The sequence below is a fragment of the Nannospalax galili genome, unplaced genomic scaffold, assembly GCF_000622305.1.
Source record: "Nannospalax galili isolate Female #2095 unplaced genomic scaffold, S.galili_v1.0 scaffold500, whole genome shotgun sequence".
Lineage (NCBI taxonomy): Eukaryota > Metazoa > Chordata > Mammalia > Rodentia > Spalacidae > Nannospalax > Nannospalax galili.
In genome coordinates this window covers 574,415-597,448 of record NW_008347292.1, presented here as the reverse complement: position 1 = coordinate 597,448, position 23,034 = coordinate 574,415, and the positions used below count along the sequence as shown (strand labels likewise).

At 38.5% G+C, this 23,034-nt stretch overlaps 1 protein-coding gene across 3 annotated transcripts in view; it reads left to right on the top strand.

Moving 5' to 3' along the window:
• Window positions 1-23,034, top strand: part of Eml5 (EMAP like 5) — a 188,905-nt gene that overhangs the window by 93,983 nt on the left and 71,888 nt on the right. For all 3 annotated transcript variants that reach the window (XM_008843796.2, XM_029568615.1, XM_008843797.1), the window contains exons 14-17: window positions 4,421-4,607; window positions 14,023-14,128; window positions 16,076-16,169; window positions 17,088-17,188. In XM_008843796.2, coding sequence (XP_008842018.1) covers window positions 4,421-4,607; window positions 14,023-14,128; window positions 16,076-16,169; window positions 17,088-17,188 — 488 coding nt within the window. The remainder of the gene's footprint in view (window positions 1-4,420; window positions 4,608-14,022; window positions 14,129-16,075; window positions 16,170-17,087; window positions 17,189-23,034) is intronic.

The window sequence follows — 23,034 nt, the reverse complement described above, 5'->3', positions numbered from 1 at the left end:
TTTAGAATGATGTTGGTTGTGGGTTTGTTGTATATAGCTTTAATCATGGTGAGATATGTTCCCTCCAGTCTAATTCCCTTAGGAACTTTTATCATGAATGGATGCTAAATTTTGTCAAAAGCCTTTTCTGCATCTATTGAGATGACAGTGTGGTTTTTGTCTTTGAGTCCATTTATACAATTAATGACATTTATTGGCTTGCTTATATTGAACCATCCCTGCATCTCTGAGATAAAGCCTACTTGATCATGGTGAGTGATCTTTTTGATGTGTGTCTGTATGTGGTTTGCAAGTATTTTGATGAGAATTTTTGCATCTATGTTCATTAAGGATATGGTTCTATAGTTCTTTTTTGGTTGTGTCTTTACCCAGTTTGGGTATTAGAGTGATGCTGGCTCCACAGAAGGAATTTGGGAGTTCTCCCTCTGTTTCTATATTTTTGAATAATTTAAGTAGTATTGGTTGGAAGTCTTCTTTAAATGTCTGGTAGAATTCTGCTGTAAATCCATATGGGCCTGGGCTTTTTTTCGTTGGGAGGCTTTGTATTACTTTTTCAATTTCCTCATATGTTATGAGTCTGTTTAAACTGTTGATCTCTTCTTAGTTTAACTTTAGTAGTTCCCATGATTTTAGATATCCACCCATTTATTTCAGATTTTCAAATTTGGTAGCGTATACGTTTTTAAAATATTCCCTTATAATGGTCTGGATCTTTTGGGTGTCTATTGTGATGTTTCCCCTTTCATCTCTGATTTTGTTGATTTGGATTTGTTCTTTCTTTTGGTTAACTGGGCTAAGGGTCTGTCTATCTTGTTTAGCTTTTCAAAGAACCAGCTCTTAGATTCATTGATTCTTTGTATTGTATTCTTTGTTTCTATTTCATTAATTTCTGCTCTGATTTTTGTTGTTTCTTCTCTTCTTCTGGGTTTGGGATTCATTTGTTCTTGCCTTTCCAGTGCCTTAAGTTGCAGTGTTGGGGCATTTATTTGGGCTCTTTCTAATTTTTTAATGTAGGCACTTAGAGCTATAAACTTCCCTCTTAGGACTGCTTTTAAAGTGTCCCAGAAGTTGTGTTGTGTTGTATTGTCCTTTTTGTTGAATTCCAGGAATTCTTTTATTTCTTAATTTCTCCTTTGACCCACTAGTTGTTTAGCAGTGCATTGTTCAATCACCACAAGTTCATGTAGTGACTAAGGTTTTATCCGGTGTTGATTTTGAGCTTTATTGCTTTGTGGTCTGGTAGAATGCATGGGATTATTTCAATTTTTTTTGTATTTGTTGAGGTTTTTTTTTTTGTGACCCAGTATGTATCAGTTTTTGAAAAAGTTCCTGGGGGTGCTGAGTAGAAAGTGTATTCTTTGGTGCTTGGGTGGAATATTTGAAAGATGTCTGTTAGGTCCATTTGATGTATAGTATCATTTAATACAGATGTCCCTCTGTTTATTCTTTGTCCAGTTGACCTGTCTAATGGAGACAGTGGGGTATTAAAGTCCCCTAGTATTACTGAGGTTGAGTTAATCTATGTCTTAAAGTCCTGTAGTGTTTTGTTTTTTTTTTTATGAATTTGAGTGCACCAGAGTTTGGTGCATATTTGTTAAGGATTTTAATATCTTCATGTTTAATTGTTCCTTTGATCAGAATGAAGTGACCCTCCTTATTTCTTCTGATTAGTTTTACTTTGAAGTCTATTTTTTCAGATATTAGAATTGCAACCTCTGCTTGTTTCTTAGTGCCATTTGCTTGGGATATTCTTTTCCATCCTTTTACCTTAAGGTAGTGCCTGTCCTTGAAGGTGAGATGGGTTTCTTGGAGACTGCAAAGAGATGTTTTTTTTGTGTCTTTTGACTGGGGAGTTCAGTCCATTGATATTTAAGGTTATTATTGAAAGGTGTGTATTGGTTGCCATCATTTTGATTGCTGTTTGTGTTCTCTGTTTAATTTCATGTTTCCTAGATTTTACTTTTATTTTTTTTATTTTATTGCCCCTGGGGTATAGCTGTTTCTCCGCTCTCTGTATTGTTTCAAGTATTCTTTGAAGGGCTGGTTTTGTGGACATGTGTTCTTTCTGGCTGTTCATATCATAGAAGATTTTTCTTTCCCCCTCAACTATAATAGCCATTTTTTCTGGGTAAAGTATTCTTGGCTGACATCTATTGTCATTTGGAACTGGAAATACCTTGGTCCAGGCTCTTCTGGCTTTCAGAGTTTGCATAGATAAGTCAGCTGTAATTCTGATGGGTTTTCCTTTGTATGTGACTTGTTTTTCTTTTGCTGCTTTCAGTATTCTCTCTTTGTTCTGTACGTTTAGTGTTTTTACTATGATATGTTGTGGAGAGTTTCTTTTCTGATCCTGTCTGGTTGGTGGTCTTTGTGCTTCCTGTATTTGTATGGGGATGTCTTTCTTTAATTTCAGGAAATTCTCTTCTACAGTCCTGTTTAAGATTTGGTCAACATCATTAGCTTAAGATCTGGTCAATACCATTAACCTGAAATTCTTCTCCTTCCTCTATTCCTATGATACTTAGATTTGGTCTTTTCATGGTGTCCCACATCTCTTGCATATTCCATTCCTGTGTTTTTTAAAATTTTTCATAGTCTTTGCTTGAGTGATCCAATTCTTCAACTTTTTCCTCTAGTGTTGATACTGTTTTCCATTTCATTCATTCTACGGATGAGGGACAAGGCTTCACCCCCTACCCCCCCCCATTGTTTCAAGTCGGCTTATTGAGTTTTTCACTTCCTCCTTCCTTTCTACCTGAGCTTTCCTCAATGTTTCTATCTCTTTTGTGACTTCACTCAGAAGTTTATCCCTATCTTCTTTTAGCTCTTTGATTTGTTTGTTCGTGTGTTCTTTAAATTCATTGAATTACTTGATTATGTTTATGATCTTTTAAATTCAGTGTCCTGGGTTATTTCTAGGGGGTTCTCCTTATAGAACTCTTCTACAGGACTGGTGGGGTTTGGTGGGGACAGAGTGTTTTGGCTTTCCATTTTATTATTTTTTTCATTGTGATTTCGGCATGTGAATTTCTTTTGTTGTTTATGATTGTGGTATGAGAATTAAGTTGAAGTATACTTCTGTTTGTATTATCCAGGTGCCTAGATCCTTTCTTTATTGGTTATATAAAGCTGGTTGGCACAGGGTTCAAATTCTCTCAGGTTTAATTTGGAGAGAACTGATGACTTCAGATCAGCTATTCCGTAGTACCTACAGAAGCCCAATTAAGTTTCCAGTCAGGTACACTCAGGCTTCCTTCACCAGGTGGAGGCAGGATCTGGGCACTTTCAGGAACTCCACCCTCTCAGGTTGTCTGCTAGAATCTCAGCCTTAGCCTACCAAAGCCAGATCTGCCCTGGGCCCTTGGGAAGGTCCTCAGAAAATCCCAGGTAGAGCAATGGGTACGGCGCAATTAGGGGAAGCTCACCACCACGTGGAGGCAGAATACAGGGGCTCTCAGGCAGTCCCCTGAGTTCTCAGGCCCTCTGCCAGAGGGAGTCCAGAAGTTGGCACTCTCTGGTGGTCTGCCGAGATTGGAGCCACTACACAGATGGGGATTGGAACCCACCCTCTCAGGCTGTCCGCTAGGATCTCAGCCTTAGCCTACCAAAGCTAGATCTGCCCTGGGGCCTTAGGAGAGAACTCATGAAATCCCAGGTAGGGGGGTGGGTATGGCCAGAGGGAGGTTAGAACTGGCACTCTCTGGCTGTCTGCTGAGATCAGAGCTACTACACCAATGGAAGTTGGAACCCACCCTCTCCTTGACTTTGTATAGTATAAATTTAACACTATATTTTTAGTATTTCATTCACAAATACTATATTTACATCATTTCCATCCCTCCCTCTCCCCTTCCAACTTCTTAACATATTCCCCCCACTTGTCAATACTCTGACCTCTTCTATACTTATTTTTGTTGCATATATTCATCTCAACCTACTGAGTTCATTTAATGTTTCTTGTATGTACATGTGCGTAGGACTGACCACTTAGGATTTGATAGCCTATCTTAGGGAACTCATTCCTGGAGAAAACTGTTTTTTCTCTCTTAGCAGCCACTGGTTACCTATAGCTCTTCATCTAGAGGTAGAAACATGAAATTTCCCTATCCACAAGTAATGTCAGCTGGTCTTGTCATTATATAGGTCTTGCATTTTGTAAATAGTAGCATACCAGATGTCTTTTTTTATTTCCTGTACCTTGATTTTTTTCACCCAGTATTTTAGCTTAGATTTAGCTATCTGTAATCAGAGCAGCTCATAAACATGTATGGATTCTAAGAAAGCAGTATCTTCCTTTACTTGTTAAACATCCTTTAAAGCTGGAAATCAAGTGATCCAAAAGATGAGTACTTTTCTGTGTATTAGATATTGATCAGATAAAAGGCTAAAATTGGTTTATAAGATTTATTTTCTGTATTAGTTACAGAGGTTATGACTGTCGAAGTAATCTGTTCTACACTCAAATTGGTGAAATTGTGTACCATGTGGCAGCAGTGGGTGTCATTTATAATCGGCAGCAGAATACACAGCGTTTTTACTTGGGTCATGATGATGATATTCTGTGTCTGGCTATTCATCCTCTGAAAGACTATGTGGCAACAGGCCAGGTAAGTTCCTTTAAAATATCACATGATATTAAGTCCTTTTATTCAGTTTCAATTTAAATTAGCCCTCTTTTATATATGTATACCCATATGTATCACATTGTTCTAGGAAATGAAGAGTCAAGAATTGTTTGTAACTGGGCATGGATACTCATTTGCAATAATTCCAGCGCTTTGAAGTTTGAGGCAGGAGGATGGCAGGTTTGAGACTACCTGAGCTCCATAGCAAATCCCCATCTTAAAAAGAGTACTTGGAGAGCTGGAGCGATGGCTCAGCAGCTAAGAGAGTGGGCTGTACTTTCAGAGGACCTGAGTTCAGATCCCAGCACATTGCCATGTTAGACAGCTCACTACTGCCTCTAACTAGCACCAGGGCATCTGACTTACCCTTCTGGCCTCCATGGGCGCCTGCACTCACATGCACAGACAGACAGATGCATAGTTTTTAAAACTAAGATAGATTTTTTTTAATTTTTATTTTTTTAATTTTATGTATATAAGTGTATTGCCTGCATGTATGTGAGTGCACCCGTGTCATACAATGCCACAGAGGTCTGAAGAGGGCATCAGATTCCCCTGGAACTGGAGTTAAGGATGGCTCATGGCCACCATGTGGGTGCTGGGAATCGAACCTGGGTCCCCTGTAAGACCAGTCAGTGCTCTTAACCCCTGAGCCATCTCTCCAGCCTCAAGACAGATTTTTTTTTTTAAGAAAAAGAAAAGTATGTTGGGCATGGTGGTGCACGCCTGTAGTCCCAGCACTTGGGAGGCAGAGGCAGGCAGATCTCTGTGAGTTCAAGGCCAGCCTGGTCTACATAGTGAGTTCCAGGACAGCTGGGGGCTGCAGGGAGACCCTGTCTCAAAAAGACCAAAAAAAGAAAAAGTGCACAGTTGAGCAACCTTTCCTTGAGAAGCCCATACATGTAGGTATGTCCTATTCTTAAGGGCTGATTCGATGGCTCAGTGGGTAAAGGTGCTTGCCACCAAGCCTGATGACCTGATTTTGATCCCCGGTACCCACATGGTAGAAGCAGAAAAACAATTCTCACAAATTGTCCTCTAGTCTCCACAAGTACCCCTTCCCCCACCATAAATAAAAGGTGAAAACAAAAGATTTCTGCTAAAATATCTTTAATAAACTCTAACTCTTCTTTAAAAAATTTAATAGCTAGGTGTGGTGATATACACCTTTAATCCCAGCACTCTGGAGGCAGAGACAGATGGATCTCTGTGAGTTCAAGGCCAACCTGCTCTATGTATTGAGTTCCAGGTCAGCTGGGGCTACAGGGAGACCCTGTCTCAAAAAAGACCCCGCAAAAAAAATTAACTCCACTTAAAAATTCAAAGGAATGTAATAAAGATTACCCCAACTTTTTCCTTAATTATTATTAGACATATTGGCTCATTTTCTTTCTGTCAGGATTTTTTTAATAAGAAAAAGTTATAGAAAACATAAAGATTAAAACTCTGTTTTCTTTAGGCTGAGCTTCTAAAGTAATATAAGAAGTTACTTAAAATGCTCTATGACAACACAGAATGACTCTACCTTTTATTTTTCAATCCTGAAGAAACCCACCTGGGTTTACCAAAGCACCAAAGCACAGATACTAAAATAGAAAACATTGGAAAAGTTTCAGTTGATACCATATCTCTCTATGTGGGTATTTGTAAAGAAGGAAGAGAAATGTCCATAGATTCTGACTGCATTTTCCCAGCTTCAGGATGTTTATTCAGTTTCCTGTCACCTCACCTATTGAGAGTATTTAATACCCAAAGGCAAAAATGCCCCGGGTCCATGAACTGAAAGCTTTCCTCCTTATGAGAAGATTATCCGGGCTTTTGTCATAGTAAGGGAATGCTGACTAACCCTGAAGTGAGACATCCCAGGTGTGCTCCTCTGGTGCTCAAGCTGTGCACCAGCCAGACTGAATTGGTGCTTGAGTCCAACTCCCTCTGTTCATTATCTATGGGAAAATTATTGAACCTCTCTGCTTCTGATTCCTCATCTTTTAAAATAAAGATGCTATAAGTTATCTATCTTATGGAATTGTGATGATTGTTAAATAGGCCAGACTTTGTAAGGGCCCTGAAACAGTTTCTGGCTCCTAATCTGTTCTCAGTGAATATATGATCCACCATCATTCCAGATGAAATGTCCAATTGGCAGTTGAAAATGTAGGTCTTGAATGCAGGAAAAAATAATAAAGATATTTTGGAGATATTTGTTGATTAAGCATTGAACCTAAGGAGAAATACTTTGGGCAAAAATGTGGAAAAAAAGCCTGGATAATTAAAAAGGGAATTTTAAGGTTTATATTTAAACAACAGGTGACAAAATTATAAAGAAAACAGTAGTGAGAATCAAGGAGACCAGAAGACTAGGCAAGAGCAGCACTGTAAAACTATCAGAAGTGTCAGAACTTTCAGAGATCAACTACAACGTTTAAAATCACTAGTAATATTTAGATGGATAACTTAATAAGGTATTGACTGATTATAGTGTTGTTTTTGTTATATCTGTATATTAAAAAGTCTCAAAATTAAGCATAATTTATTTCTTTTTTTGTATTTTTTAATCTTTTTTTGTTATGTGATTTCTATACTTATGGTTTCAGGAGTTGCTTTTATATATGATAGTAGTCTATTTTTAATATTTTATTTATTGTTTTTATTTTTTATGTGTGTGCGTGTATTGCCTGCATGTATGTAAGTGCACCTGAGTCATGCAGTGCCCATGGAGGTCAGAAGAGGGTGTCAGATCCCCTAAAACTGAAGTTACAGAGAGTTGTTAGCTGCATGTGGGTACTAGAAACAGAACCCAGGTCTTCTGCAAGAGCAACTAGTGCTCTTAATCTCTGAGCCATCTCTCTAGCCCCAAGAGTATATCTGTTTATCTTTATAGTTAGAGATGGAATTACATGGATCTAGAGTAGTAATTGAGAATTGATAAATTACCTGTACATAAGTGACCATCATGAACCTAGTAGAGTAGCTTGACTTTTATTGCTATGGCAGAATACCTGAAATAACTTAAAGGAAGACAGATTTATCTTACATCACAGTTTCAGAAATTTTAGGTCCGTGGACCTTTGGCCCTTTTGCCTTTGGACCTGTGGCCCATTACAGTGGGGAACACATGGTGGGGCAAAGGTGCTCAGCTAGTGGTGGCTGAGAAGCAAAGAAAAAAGAATGGATTATGCTCCCATTTTCCCCTTTGAGGGGGATCCCCATTGACTTAACTTCCCCCTACTGGGCTCTATGTCTTAAGGGTTACACCACTCCTAATGCCACAAGCTGATGACTGAACTATCAAATGTGTCTCTGAAGGTACTTTTAGATTTGAACTCAATAACACCAAGTTAAAGATGAATGGGATGAGGAGCAGTCTTTAGAGTAATGTGGTGTGTTGGAAGTTTCTTCCATGTTACTCCATGAACAAGAAGAGGCAGAATAACCAAGGAGAGTTTACATTCCAAAGAAAGAAAGGAAGAACATTGGGAATCAAGAAAAAGGTGATAGCACAACTGAAAACCACAGAGAAACAGACACAAGCATGAGAACTTAGGAAAGTATAAATCTTACTAGAATAGATAGATGACAATTACGAAAGAATCAGACATAAGAAATCAATACATAACTTCACTCATGTAAAAAATGAAAGCCAGATGTGGCCATATGCACACCTATAATCCTAGTGTTGTGGGGGAGCAGAGACAGGAGGATTACTGGAGCTTTCTGGCTGTGAGCCTAGCTCTAGGTTCAATGAGAGACCCTGCCTCAAAGGAATTAGGTAAAAAGTAAGAGAGTAGAACACTCAGCATCCTCTAGCATCTACATGTGCATATATGCATGGACACCAACACAAATACACACACACATACAACACACTCATAAATACTGAAAAAGGGCTAGCACCAGTGCTCCTCAAGATATTCATAAAATAGAAATGAAGGAATCCTCAAAACACTCTGTGAAACTTTTGTACTTTATACAGTACAAGAAAGCAGATTAAAAATGCAATGAAAGTAAAACTATGGACCAGTTACCTTGAGGAACATAAGTACAGAAGTTTTCCATAAAATAATTGCAAACTGAATTTGACAACACATTAAAAATATTCACACTGTGATAAGTGAGTTTCATTTCTGATACTTCAACATATGCAATCAGTATAGCACTAAATATAATTATAGAAATAATATGATTATTTCAATAGGTACAAGAAAAGCCATTGACAAAATTCAGCATCTCTTCCTTATAAAAGCTCTGAGGGAACCATGGATAGAAGGATCATACCTCAGTGTCATAAAGGCAACAGGGACTGGAGAAGTGGCTCAGTGCATCAAGTGCTTGCCATGTGAGCATGAGAACCTGAGTTAAGATTCTAGGAACCCACATAAAGCCAGACAGGCATGGTGGCTGCCTATAATCCCAGCCCCTCAGGAGGCAAAGATAGTGGGTCCCTGGGCAAGCTGGCTAGCTAAAATAGGCTCAGTGAGAGACTGCCTCCATAAACAAAGTGGAGCGTGATTAAGGAAGACACTTGACATCAACTTTGGGCCTAAACACATACATGCATATACACCTGAACACATAATAAAAAAAAGGGCTATATAGAACAAGACTATAGTCACCATTGCAAACTGAGTGGGAGAAAACTGAAGGCATTTTTTTCTAAAATCAGAAACAAGAAAAAGGTGCCTGCTATACTTATTCAGTATAGTGCACAAATTTTTAGAGCAGTAAATAAATGGGAGGAAGAAAAGGTATACAAATAGGAAATGAATCAAATGACTATGATCTTTAAATGATAATATCCTAAACCTAAAAGGCCTAAGGTTCCACTAGAAGACTCTTAGGTCTAATAAATACTTGCAGCAGGGTATTAGAGCAAATTAATCTTTTAAAAAAATCAGTAACTCATATATATACCAATAGTGAAGATGCCGAGAAATAAATCAGGAGAGTCCATTGATAATAATCTCAAAAGAGAACCCTAGGAATAAACTTAAGAAAATGAAAGACCTCTATAATGAAAAGTATAAAGCAACAGAGAAAGACATTAGAAGTTGAAAAGACATCCCATGCTCATAGGTCAGCACAACTAATATTTAAAAGGCCGTGTTATCGAAGTGCAATCTACATCAAAATTCCAGTTTTGATGCTTCTGCTTCAGAGACCTAGAAAAGAGAATTACAACATGCGTATGGAAACATGAAAGACTCCCAATAGCCAAAGCAATCCTGACCAAAAAGAGCCAAACTGGTCTACTAATACCTGGTTTCAGATTATACTATAGCACCATACTATCAAGAACAGCATTTTGCTGACCATAAAAAAAACAGACATATAGACCAGTAAAATAGAGAACTCAGAAGTAAATCTGTATGGATCCAGACACCTGAATCTTGGCAAAAAGGGCCAGCACCATGCATTTGGGGGTGTGGGGGGGCTTTAATAGTGGTGCTGGAAGCACTAGATATCCACATTTAGAAGTCTGAACCCAATTCCTGTCCCTTACCCTGTACAAAAATCACTTCAAAAAGGAACTGAGGAGTGGTATTTCATGCTATAATCCCAGCACTTGAGATACTAAAGCATGGAGTCCGCACTAGTTTGAGGCTGGCAAGGGCTGCAAAGTAGAACCCTGTAGCAGCCACAACAGCACCACCTAGGAAAAGCACTTCTAAGAATACAGGCATAGGCAGAGAGTTTCTGAGTAAGACTTAGTAGCTCAGGAAATAACAGCAAGAATTGACAAGTGGTCTTACATAAAAAGCTACAGAGCAGAGAAAATAATTACCAGAGTGGAAAATAGCCTTCAGAATAGGAGACAATCTTTTTCAGCTCTTCTTCCAATAGAAAATTGACATCTAGCACATAGAGAACTCAAAAATGAAACACCAGGGGCTGGAGACATGGCTCGGCAGTTAAGAACTCCTGCTGTTCTTCCAGAGGACCTGGGTTCAAATTCCCACATGGCAGCTAACAACTATCCATAACTCTAGTTTCAGGGGATCCAGCACTCTCTTCTGTCTTCTGCTGGCATTGCATGACATGGGTGCACTTACATACATGCAGGCACAATACTCATACACATAAAAAATAAAAATAAATTAAAAAAAAAAATCAAACACCAAGCCAGGTGTGGCGGAACACACCTTTAATCCCAGCACTCAGGAGGCAGAGGCAGGCAGATCTCTGTGAGTTTGAGGCCAGCCTGGTCTCCATAGCAAGTTCCAGGCCAGCTGGGGCTACAGGGAGACCCTGTCTCAAAAAGACCAAAAAAAAAAAAAATCAAACACCAAAAGAAGAAATAATATATGAGCAAATGAACAGAACGAAATGTGTCAAAAGAAGTGTAAGTGGGCTGGAGAGATGGATCAGTGGTAAGAGTACTGACTGTTCTTGCAAAAGATCCAGTTCAATTCCTAGCACCCACATGGTGGGTTCACAGCCATTTTTAACTCCACTTCCAGGGGTTCTAATGCTGCCTTCTGGCATTGCACAATGCTGTCTAATGTCTAATGTCTCTGCAGGCATTGCACAACATGGATGCAATTACATGCATGCAGGCATAACATTCATACACATAAAATAAAAATAAATAAATTTAAGAAGAGTGTGACTGCACCTGAGGATTTATGTTCAGTTAGTGATTGTTGAATGAGGAGTATGGTAAGGTATGCATGCTCCTGTAAACAACCCCTCACCCATCCTCCTATAAGCAATGCTAATGAAATTCAGGAGTCACAAAAAGAGGCATGATAGTAGAAGAATAGAAGAGAGACTATTGGAAGTGGGTGTGGTGGTACACATCTTTAGTGCCAGTGCTCTGGAGGCAGAGGCAGGTGAATCTCTGTGAGATAGAAGCCAGCCTGGTCTACATAGCGAGTTCCAGGCCAGCTGGGGCTACAGGGAGGCCCTATCTCAAAAAACAAAAAGCTAATGAATGGGGTAAATATGACCATATGGAAATATCACAATGAAGCCCATTATGTGTAATTAATATATATTAATAAAATTCCCAAACAAATACTGTTCAATATCTTTAACCATCAAGGAAATGGAGATCAAAGCTAAGCTCAGATTCTGTCTCATCCCAGTTAGACTGTCATCAAGAAAACTAAAAACAAATGCTTTAGAGAATGTGGGCAAGGGAGAAGGAACCCACCTAATACACTATTGGAATGTACATTATCACAGCCAGTATGCAATTAAATGTAAATGTTCCTAAAAAAACTAAACCTATCATATGATCCAGCTATACCATTCCCTGGTGTATACCTGAATGGATAAGGATACACTAGAGACATGCCTGTATACAGCACTATTCACAGCAGCAAAATTTATTTACTTACGTTTATTCATTTATTTATGTATGTGTACGTACAATATTCTAGTACACAGGTGTGTGTGCCCATAGAGAGGCCAGAGCACCATGTCAGGTGTCGGGGACTTTACTTCCAAAGGGCTTACTTAGATGGCTCAGCCTCCCCAACTTTAGCGTATGAAACATACAGCTCTCTCTTGGGCTGGTACCATTCCCTGTATGCAGCTCTCCTTGGCAGATGTCTCACAGCTCTGGCATCACGAACATCTTGGAGTCTCCACTGCCAACCAGGTTTCACCTTCACAGCTTCACACATGGCCTATGAGGGCCTTTTTTATGGGACACCCCTGCTGCACACTGCCTGGCCTCAGCAGCTGTCTGAAACCATGGAGGAAGAACCAACAACTCCTTCACTCTTGCATCTTTCTTGCTTCTAAAGTCAGCACCAGGTGATCAACACTGCCAAGTTTTTCTGCAAGTTTAAGATGGACCCCAGCCATCTTCATCCACATTTGAAGCTTTTTTCTTAAGTGATTTCCTAGTAGAAAACCCCTGCTGTATTTTCCTTTCACAAATTGGAGGCCTAGCTGGGTGTGGTCTTGCCCTGGAGGCACTCTCTCCATTGTTTATGTGCAAATCTCCAGGCCTCTTCTTAATCACTTTAATCTCCTTATCAAATGGATCCTTTCCTTCAGCACATGCCTTGGCACCAATATTAATGTTCCTGTGCTGTTTTTCAATCCAAACTGTACATTCTGCATTTCTTTCCTCTCCATTTGTCCTTTTTTATTATAGATCTGCATAATAGTCACCATTAATAGCCACACCACCATTTCTGCATTAGGCTGCCTTGAAATATCACCTGCCAAAGAAATTAATTCATTGCTTTTCAACTTAGCCTCCAGCAAGCTTTGTAACTGTGGGCAGACTTCAGCCAGACTCTGCCAAAATATTCCAGTTGCTGCTTAAGTTCTTATTTCTCTTTGGATTACATTGTTCTCAGCATTACTTTCTTCTGGTGCCTACTAGAATGGCCTGTTAAGCTCTGTTTATAGCAGTCAACACTTTTCTAGCCTAAACTTCCAAAGTCTTCCACATTCCTCCAAAAACCCACATGGTCAGGTTCTTCACAGCCAACACCCCACTCTCGGTACCAACTACTGTATTAGTTACTTTTCTTTTGCTGTGATAGAAGCACCATGACCAAGGGAACTTATAAAAGGAAGAGTTTATTTAGCTTACAGTTCCAGAGGGGCAGGAGTCCATCATGGCTGGGAGGCATGGAGGCAGAGGAGGCTGGAGTAGGCCACACCTTCTAAGACTTCCCAACTGGAGACAAACTGTCCAAATATTTGGAGCCTGTGGGGGACATTCTCATTCAAACCTCGACATATTCTAGCCCATCGCCATGACTACACCCTCCACATACTCTAATCTAGAATATTGTAACTTGCTTCTCTTTATCTAAATCATGCACTTTATGAAGACAAAGCTCCACTATCTCTTTCATGAAGTATTTTCTCCAATGCTGCTTTATTCTCATTAAGCGTATTATTACCATGTGCTCTTAATTTAAAATATCCTGTTTTTCTAAGGAGTCTACAAAATTTTCTGAATGTAGTAATGCCCATAGCATCTAACACAGTAACTCTGACCATAACAAGTACTTAGTAATCATTTATCTTTATTGATGAATTATAGGAGATTTAGAAGGGATCATGTAGTTCTATAATATTCCTAGAAATACTGTGCATAGCCTTCCTAGCTTTTTTATTTTCATCCTGGATATCAAACCAAGGGTCACATAAATACTATCCCATATTAACATTAGCAAAATAATGGGTCTTATTCTGCCATTTTTGTTTTTACACATTTGTACCATTTTACTTTATTCTTATTTACCCTCACTTGGTTGACTCCCACCTCTCTTTAGATCTTGAAGGCATGTTAACCAAAAAAGGTCATGCTTATAATCTGCTTTATATTTTTAACAAATCTCTATGGAAAATAAAAGCTATGCAATCCATTTCCTTTTAACAGATATAAAAATAATTGTTTAAAGTGGCTTTTATAATTCTATTTCAGATAGGTAGAGATCCCTCAATTCACATATGGGATACAGAGACTATTAAACCCTTGTCAATATTAAAGGGCTACCATCAATATGGCATCTGTGCTGTTGATTTTTCAGGTAAGACTTTTCTGTCTCATTAAGAATGAACAAAATGTGCAGGCAAAATATGGTATTTAAATCAGGATTACCTAATCCTTGTCAAATGTGCATACTGTTGTTCTAATCAGACATAAAGATGAAACTACGTTTCCTGGCTTGCTTATAATTACAGTTAATGAGTATAGTTTTAAAACACTTTTAAATGTTACAAATTAAAAAATGCTTTCTGCAAAACACCTAAAATTGTCTCAGTTACATTTGTAATATGGTACCTTCCCTTTGGAAGCATTGCACTCAATCTTTTACAGCTTTACAATATGTAGGGTGCAAGTCTAATAGTGAAGGAGATGAGAGCTGAAGTCTTTGTTTAGAGATTCTTCTGAAGTGGCAGATCCAGGGTATCTTATTTCAGTTCATGCTGTCCATTTAGCAGCTACAGACGGGTCTACAGTGAAAGCTGGTTTGTGGGAGAAAATGTTGTTATTGAAGAAATTAATATTATAAAAATTAATGTTTTTGCTGTTCTAACTGAAGTTCTAAGTTATCCTTAAGTGGGATTTGGGGGGAAAAAACAAATGTACACATATATTTTCAAGAGTACTAATAGTAGAGAAACAAGAAAATGTAAAAGAAACTGAGTGGGTCAACAATAAAAAGCTCACTGGTAGCACTGAACAGCTAAGGTCTATGAAAAGCGAGGCAGGTGGAAAACATTCCTTACAGTCTGAGCCTTCTAACTATGAACACAAGCACACTTGTCAGTATGTCTCATCAGTCATTTGTTTCAATGATTTAATATACCCATTATAACAACTAAAAATTGGCCTTCACTAAAAACTTCCATGTTAATGACAACATGTGGTAACCTATATGTTTTTCATTGATGAATTTTTCATAGTCTCTGAGTTCTTAATACCACAACAGAGTTTAGTAAATTTAATTGAGGTAGATCTGTTTTCATCCCTCCTTTCTTAACTTTTTCTCATTTTCTTCCTATGGATTTTTTGTTTTTAATCTATATTTATATATATATGGCATATAGTGTGATGTGTGTGTGTGTGTGTGTGTGTGTGAGAGAGAGAGAGAGAGAGAGAGAGAGAGAGGCGCTAAGGATAGATTCTAGGGCTTTACATATGCCAAGCAAGTATTCTACTATTGAGCTGTACCTTCAGCCCCTAGTGTAATGTTTTGATACAGGCACACGCTGTGTAATAATCAGTTCAGAAGGTATTTAGGATACCCATCATTTCATACATTTACCATTTTCCCATTCCCTTCCTCTTCCCAACCTAATGAATCATAAGTAAATGAGGTCCGATGTCCTGATGATTCAAAAACCCATTATCCCAGGTGAAAGATGGGTCAGTGGGTAAAAGCACTTGCTGAATAAACCTGAATGCCTAAGTGTTCAGTCTTTGGAACCCACATAAAGGTGTATGGAGAACTCCACACTCTATCACACACATAAATACCAATAATAAAATTAAAGAAACTGTTAATCCCTATTCCCTTCTAAATTCTGGTTCTTTTCATAGATCTATGCAAATCTCACCTTTGTCATTACTTTTTGAAATTTTAAATATAGTGCTATATCATATTAGTTAGTTTTCTATTGTTACAACAAAATACCTCAGGGTGGGTACTATGAAAACAGAGATTTACACAATTTTGGAAACTGAAAGTTCAGGTCACATGACTGCTGGGTCTGCTTACGTTGAGAGTCCCTTTGGCTGTGTCACACCATGGCAGTATCATGGTAGGAATGAGTGCAAAAGAGACTGTAATCGCCTACACTGGGCCCATCCTTTAATAGTTCTGCCAGCCTACACTGAGGGCCAAACATCTAGGACACGAGGCTTGGGTGTAAGATATACTCAATTGAGAGCACATGGCTTTAGAAAACATGTTAGATGGCTTTTACTTCTGAATCTTAATGATGAGTAAGTATCTTTTTGGTTGTCACAGCGGATGGAAAACGTTTGGCTTCAGTTGGAATAGATGATAGCCACACTATTGTGCTATGGGACTGGAAGAAAGGAGAGAAACTTTCAGTAGCAAGGTAGGGAAATCTTGATCACATTGGCAAAATACTTTTGCTGTTATGGACTTGAAATGTTTTGTAATTATTGTTATTTTGAAATCAAGCTAATGTGTAAGTTTTTGTTGCCACCAGCTTTATTACCTTTAAACAAACAATCAAGATAAAAGATAAATGATTTCATAGTTTCTTTGTAGGACTAGCCCTTGTGAACCCACTTTTTAATGTGACTATAATGTGGCATGAAAATTACTATTATCTCAATTTTCCATTTGTAAATAGAGTAAATTCTGTATGATAAGCTATTAAATACCAACTGGAAGGCCTAGAAAAACACTCGTATATTTAAGTGGAAGATAGAAATACATCATGAAGAAATTATGTGCTATTTTTCTTATATTTTTCACGAGCATGTTTTACTTTTATAATAAAAAAATGAAAAATAAAAGTTCTTATATTTTAAATGAGCAGGTTTTACTTTTATAATAAAAATATTAACAGTGCTCTGAAATAGTCTACCATGCCAGAGGCTACATTCTAAATTTTCTAGTCCTTCAAGTGTGATGCTAAAGTACTTTTAAAATATAAAAACTTTTTGCAGAGCATACAGATAATGTCCAAGGACATGATAGTTTAAAAGGAACTATGAGGAGCTGTTGAGATTGCTCAGCAGGTAAAGGCACTTGACACCAAGCCTGACAACCTGAGTTCAAACCCCAGGACTTATATGGTAGAAGGAGATAAAAGACACCCTCAAGTTGTCCTTTGAACTCCCAACATGCCAACATAGATACTGTGCCATGCATACCCCTCCCCCATAAATAAATGCAGCAAACAATTGTTCAGTGAACAGTGGACTCAAGATAGGATAATAATTAAACAAAAACTTGTTAAAGAATAGATTTATCTGCAGATCTAAAACACTTTGGTTTATTTCAGAGGAAGTAAAGATAAGATTTTTGTTGTAAAAATGAACCCCTACGTGCCTGATAAACTCATTACAGCTGGAATTAAACACATGAAATTTTGGCGTAGAGCAGGTAAGAAAATGTTTCTTTTGACTCTTTTGAAATTTAATAAATTGTTACCTTTAAAGTAATTTAGCTAATACAATGTAGTATGCTGAACTTGATCCTGGAACAGAAACGGAAAATTTGTAGAAAAACTGAAATCTGAATGAAGTGTGGAATTCAATGTAAAAAAATGTTGGTTTCTTAGTCCTGGCAAAGAGGTAGTGATATTAAGGTGTTAACATCGAGGGAAACTGAGTATAGAGGAACGTTACTTTTACATCTTTCTATAGACCTAAAATTATCCAAAATAAGCTTATGCATTAGAGGGGGTTGGAGGTCACTGGTAGAATGCATTCGTAGCCTCCCTAAGGTGCTGGGTTTGAGCTCCAACATCAAAAAATAAAGAGGGAAAAGAAGTTTCTTTTTTTTATTATTTTGTTTATTATTTTTATTTTATGTGTCTGACTGTATTGCCTGCATGTAGGCAAGTGCACCCATGTCATGCAATGCCCGCAGAGGACAGAGGAGGCTGTCTGATCCTCTGGAACTGGAGTTATGGACAGTTGTTAGCTGCCATGTGGGTGCTGGGATTCGAACCCAGGTCTTCTGCAAGAACAACCAGTGCTCTTAACCACTGAGCCATCTCTCCAGCCCCAGAAGTTTCTTTTTTAAGGGGTGCTGTTGTCTTGGTGCATTTTAAACAAATGTGAACTTATATACTATTTATTTTTGCCAAAAGATTTAACATGAGATTAATCATTTGATGTACAGACTTCCTTATGTTGAAGACATGTTTTATAGTCTAAACTAAAATTGAAAGATTTTGTAAAAATGCCTTATAATGCTATAAAATAATATAGAAATTAAAAACCAATATAGAAATGAAATGGTCTGATGCTTTATTCATCTGTAAGTTACAAATATGGAATAAACTCACATTTACAATAAGAAATATCTTTTCAAATGGAATAGTATACCTGTCCCAGCAGTGTGACATGAAAGTCCCAATGAACTCAGCCCTTTTAGAGAAAAATGTATAGCTATGAGAACTCAAGTGTATCAGAATAGAACAAGTTCTGTGAAGACATTTCCCAAGTTCAAGTGACTTCCAAGTTGTAAACTGTATGGGACATGAATTATTTAATACTTTATCACAGACTCATCAAGTCATAGTGTAAACATTTACAAAGTGAAATCACATTTGTTATTTCATTCCCATATATGTAAACGAACTTTTCATTTGGCTATCTTAGTTTCTGGGTATTGAGAATGCGCAGTAATTAAGACTTAATATTTCTGTCTTGATAAAAAACAAAAGCTAAGCCATATGTATTTGTCTGAAATAAGATATTTAAAGAAATTAAATAGCTTTAAAAATAAAAAGATTCATTGTGGAAAACTGGGTGGAAAGATTGTAAGAACCAGAGATGGTGTATGACCACAAGAAAATAGAATTTTCTAGACAGCTGGTTAGTTAGTCATATGAATTCACAGCAATGGTAATATTAAGCACAAGTCCCATGCAAGCTCAAACCAGACAAAATGCCAGCATGGATATGGGGAACTGGGTTAAAAAGCCCAACCCAACCTAAGGAACTTTTGGTAACCGATGGCTGCTGGGAGGGAAGAGACAATCCCTTTCAAGGATGGGACTCGTGGTAGATTAACCAGGCTCCAGTGGATGAACCCATACTGAAGGATATTTGGGAATACAAATTAGACACTATAGGCCTTATTTATATATTACAGAGTACATTAAATTGGGTGGGAGCAGTAAGAGGAGGTGTGGATAGGGGAGGGGATCTAAATACCGTTAAATTATATTGCATAGAAAAAAAATCACAAAAATTCCATTTAAAATTTTCAAATAAATGAAAATTAAAAGATTTGCAATTAAGTAATATTCTCCTTAAGCTTTTTTAATATTTTATTTATTTATTTACTTTTGTGTGTATCAGTATATTGCCTGCATGTATGTAAGTGCATCCGTGTCTGCAATGCTTGCAGAGGTCAGAGGAGGGCATGGAATTCCCCTGGAACTGGAATTATGAATGATTGTTAGCTGCCATGTGGGTGCTGGGAATCAAACCTGGGTCCTCTGCAAGAGCAGCCAGTGTTCTTAACTGCTGAGGCATATTTCCAGCCCCAAGTTTTGTTAGGTGTAATACTAACCTTACAACTGAAAAATAAATGGATAAATTTTAAGGGCTTCATGTACATTTTCAGAGGTCAGTTCTACAGAGTTCACTAGGAAAGTAAAAATAATTATCTATTTTATTTATTTTTGTTCTAGTTTCTCCATTGCTGTAACAAAACACTCTGACCAATCCCAACTTGGGGAGGAAAGCATTTATTAGGTTACATGTCCCGGGGTCACAGTTCATCAGGGAGCCCTGGTGAAGGTAGGAATCAGAGCAGGAACCTGGAGGCAGGAGCTGGAGCACAGGCCATGGATGAATGCTGCTTACTGGCTTGCTCCTTGGCCCCTGCTCAACCTGCTTTCTTATGCAGCACAGGTCCACCTGCCCAGGGGTGGCACCACCCACAGTGGTCTGGGCCCCGCTATGTCACTCAGCAATCAAGAAGATGCCCCACAGACATAGCCACAGGCCAGTCCAATGTAGGCATTCCCTAATTGAGGCTCCCTCCACCCAGGTGTGTCAAGCTAAAGCTATCCAGCACAATTTTTTTGTTGTTGTTCTTTTTGTGACAGGGTCTCCCTGTAGCTCCAGCTGTGCTGGAACTCACTGTGTAGACCAGGCTGGCCTTGAACTCACAGAGATCTGCCTGCCTCTGCCTCCCAAGTGTTGGGATTAAAGGCATGCGCCACCACACCCGGCCTCCAGCACAATTTTTATGTGTATTCATGCTTAGAATGCATTTATGTAAGTATGCCTACAATACCTTCAGAGGCCAGAAGAGGGCGTTGGATCTCCTGGAACTAGAGTTAGGGCCATGTAGGTACTGGGAACTGAACCTGGATTCTCTGCAAAAGCAGCCAGTGCTTTTAACCATTGAGCCATCCTCTAGATCAGTGACCTATTTTCTTAATCTAAGTATTGCCTAACCCTCTGAATTCATAGTTACTTGAAGGACATGACTTAGGTCTGAAGCTAAAAATGGAGTCTCATGCAACCCAGCCCTACATTTAGAATTCAGGAATTCTAAGTCATGAATTATCAATCTTTCCCTAAGATTTTGAAATCTACTTCCTAGGGACTTAGGGGACAGAGAGCCACTGAAAGCTTTTTAGCGCAGTGGTGACATTGCCTTATTTAATAAGAACATGTTCTCCTATATCTATCAGAAAATCCAGGGATCAGTTATCCAAGCCAGGAGTGACAGTTTTTTGTATAAATAGTAATGTAGCAAATAGTGTAGGATCTCAGGCCAAAGGTGAGAATCTTAGAATATAGTGTAGGTACTTGAAGAGCAAGACAGAAGATCATCCTGTTTTTTGATTATGTGTTTATATACAGTTGCCATTAATTGGAAGCATTTTGAAGGTTGATTGACCTAACAGGCTGGGATATAGAGGGTACTGTGGTCGGCTTCACTCTGAAGCTGTATTTCAGTGACTCATAGATCCCAATGTGTCATTTTTTCTGAAGAGACAGACTCTGAACTTGGGCAGCTGTCAAACACCAGATAACTACCAGACTGAGGATCCACTGCTATGTGCCTACCATTGCCATTACCAGAATCCTCAACCAGATTAGTGACCAGAAGCTCTGGAAAGCTGCTAGTTGCAGCTGCAAATCAGGAAGGCAGAGTGTGGGAGCAGAGCCAGAACCATTTATTTTCTGTGCCTTTAATGCTAACCTGCTCCATGGTCTTCATATGAATTCATTGGCCACAGGACACCTGTGGTTAATTGTTTATTGACCGTGTTTTAGATGAACAGTCTGTGCTCTGTGAGAAGCCCTGTCCCCTACTTATATACTGAGTTCGTTTTCTTCTCAAGGATATCAGTTCTTCTCTCCCGAATCATCAATTTTTCTTCTCTACTTAGCTTGCCCTTCAGCATAAAATGTGCTATAAATAAATGCTCCATCTTAAGTGAAACAAAACTTTTCAATTCTGTCTTCTAGTTCTGATCATTTTCTCTTTGTTATGATGTAGATATGAAATCCTCCACAGGTTCATGTGTTTGAACACTTGGTTCCCAGCTGGTGATGCTGTTTGGGAGGCTGTGGAAACTTTGGGACATGGGACCTGGCTGACCTGCTTACACCTGTAGGGGGTTAAATAGCTCAGGCACAGTTCTAGCCCTAACTCATTGCTCTACCATCCACCAAGACATGAGTAAGCTATACTACAGGCTCCCACCGCTATGGGTAGGAGCTGGTACAACTGCAATACCTTCCCTGCCATGAAACTGCAAGCTTAGATTCTTCCTCCCTTAAGCTTCTTATCAAGTATTTGGTACAGCAATGACAAAGTAACTAGTATATCCTTTTTATCTATATATTAAAGCACCTCTAGTTTTTATACTTTCACTTTGTAGTTTCTCTCCTTCTCTTCAGAGAAGTCTAATTTAGTTTTGTTCTCTTACCAGTCTACCTAGTTCCTCTTGACAGGTAATTAATGTCTCTGTCTGTTGGTGTTAAGATAAAATAATCTGAACACATATAGAATCTAATTGCTCTTCACCCTCATCCTTGCCTCTAGACTTCCAATGTTTTACATCCTGTCCCTCTTTCAATGCATTCTCAACTGAGAAGCCAAAATGAACCACTTAATAAACCATATCCCAGAGCTTGTTACTGCCTTGTGTGAATTAAAAGTTCCACCCCGAGGGTGGAGAAATGGCTCAGCAGCACACATATAGAGTGGCTAACAACTGCCTGTATCTCCAGCTCCAGGGTGATCTAACATCTCTGGCCTCTGAGCACTGGAACTCAGGTGTATATATCCATATACATACATATAATAAAATAATAAAGTTATTCCCGTAAGCTTCTGACCATTTTGACTTCATCTCCTGTTACCATCTCTTGCTTTCTTTGCTTCTACATTTTGGTCTCAGTAGTTGTCCTTGGAGATTTCAGTCACTTTCTTGCACTGAGGCTTTTGCACTTGCTGCTTCTATTAGAAACATTACTCTAGCATGGTTTGCTCATACTGTATCCTCCCATTCTCTCCCAGTCACTTGCAGTAATGGAAACTGCAACTAGGGCCTTGTGCTTGTTAGGCAAGGACTCTACCATTGCAGCCCTCAGTTATTTATTTAGACATCATCATCTTGATGAGGACTCTCTTTAGCCACTTTCCTTAAAATGGACTCCCACCGTCTTTCTCCTTTTTAGGCTTGTGTTTTTCCAAAGCACCCACAATCACCTAACATGCTATATATTTTACTTCTCACCATGGAGCTCCATAAAACAGAACTTTGGTGTCTTACCTGTTATGTCCATAGCTATCGTTCCAGTACCCTGGCTAGAGTGTAGCACATATATTTTTTGAGTAAATGAATGGATGAGTTCATTGGAAAATGGGCAAATGACATCAATAAATAATGAATGGGCCAGAAAAATATGAAAACTGACCAAACTCATTAATCTAACACATATGCAAATTGAAGTCGCAGTAAAAAATCAGTTGGCATTTCACAGTTCCCTAGTGTGATAATAACTAGTGCTCCCAGCAATGGTAAACAACAGGAATAGTTTTCATTGTTAGGGAGTAGAAGTTGGTATATTAACTTTGGGGAACAAATTGAAAAGAAGTGTTGATGTCTGTCTTAATTATAGACTGTTCCCTTTGCACATTACCTTATATCAACTCCTGGACATTTCTTGAGAAACTCTTACGTCCTTATAAGAATCTTTAAAGGAACATTATTCTTTTCTTTTTTTTTTTTTTTTTTTTTT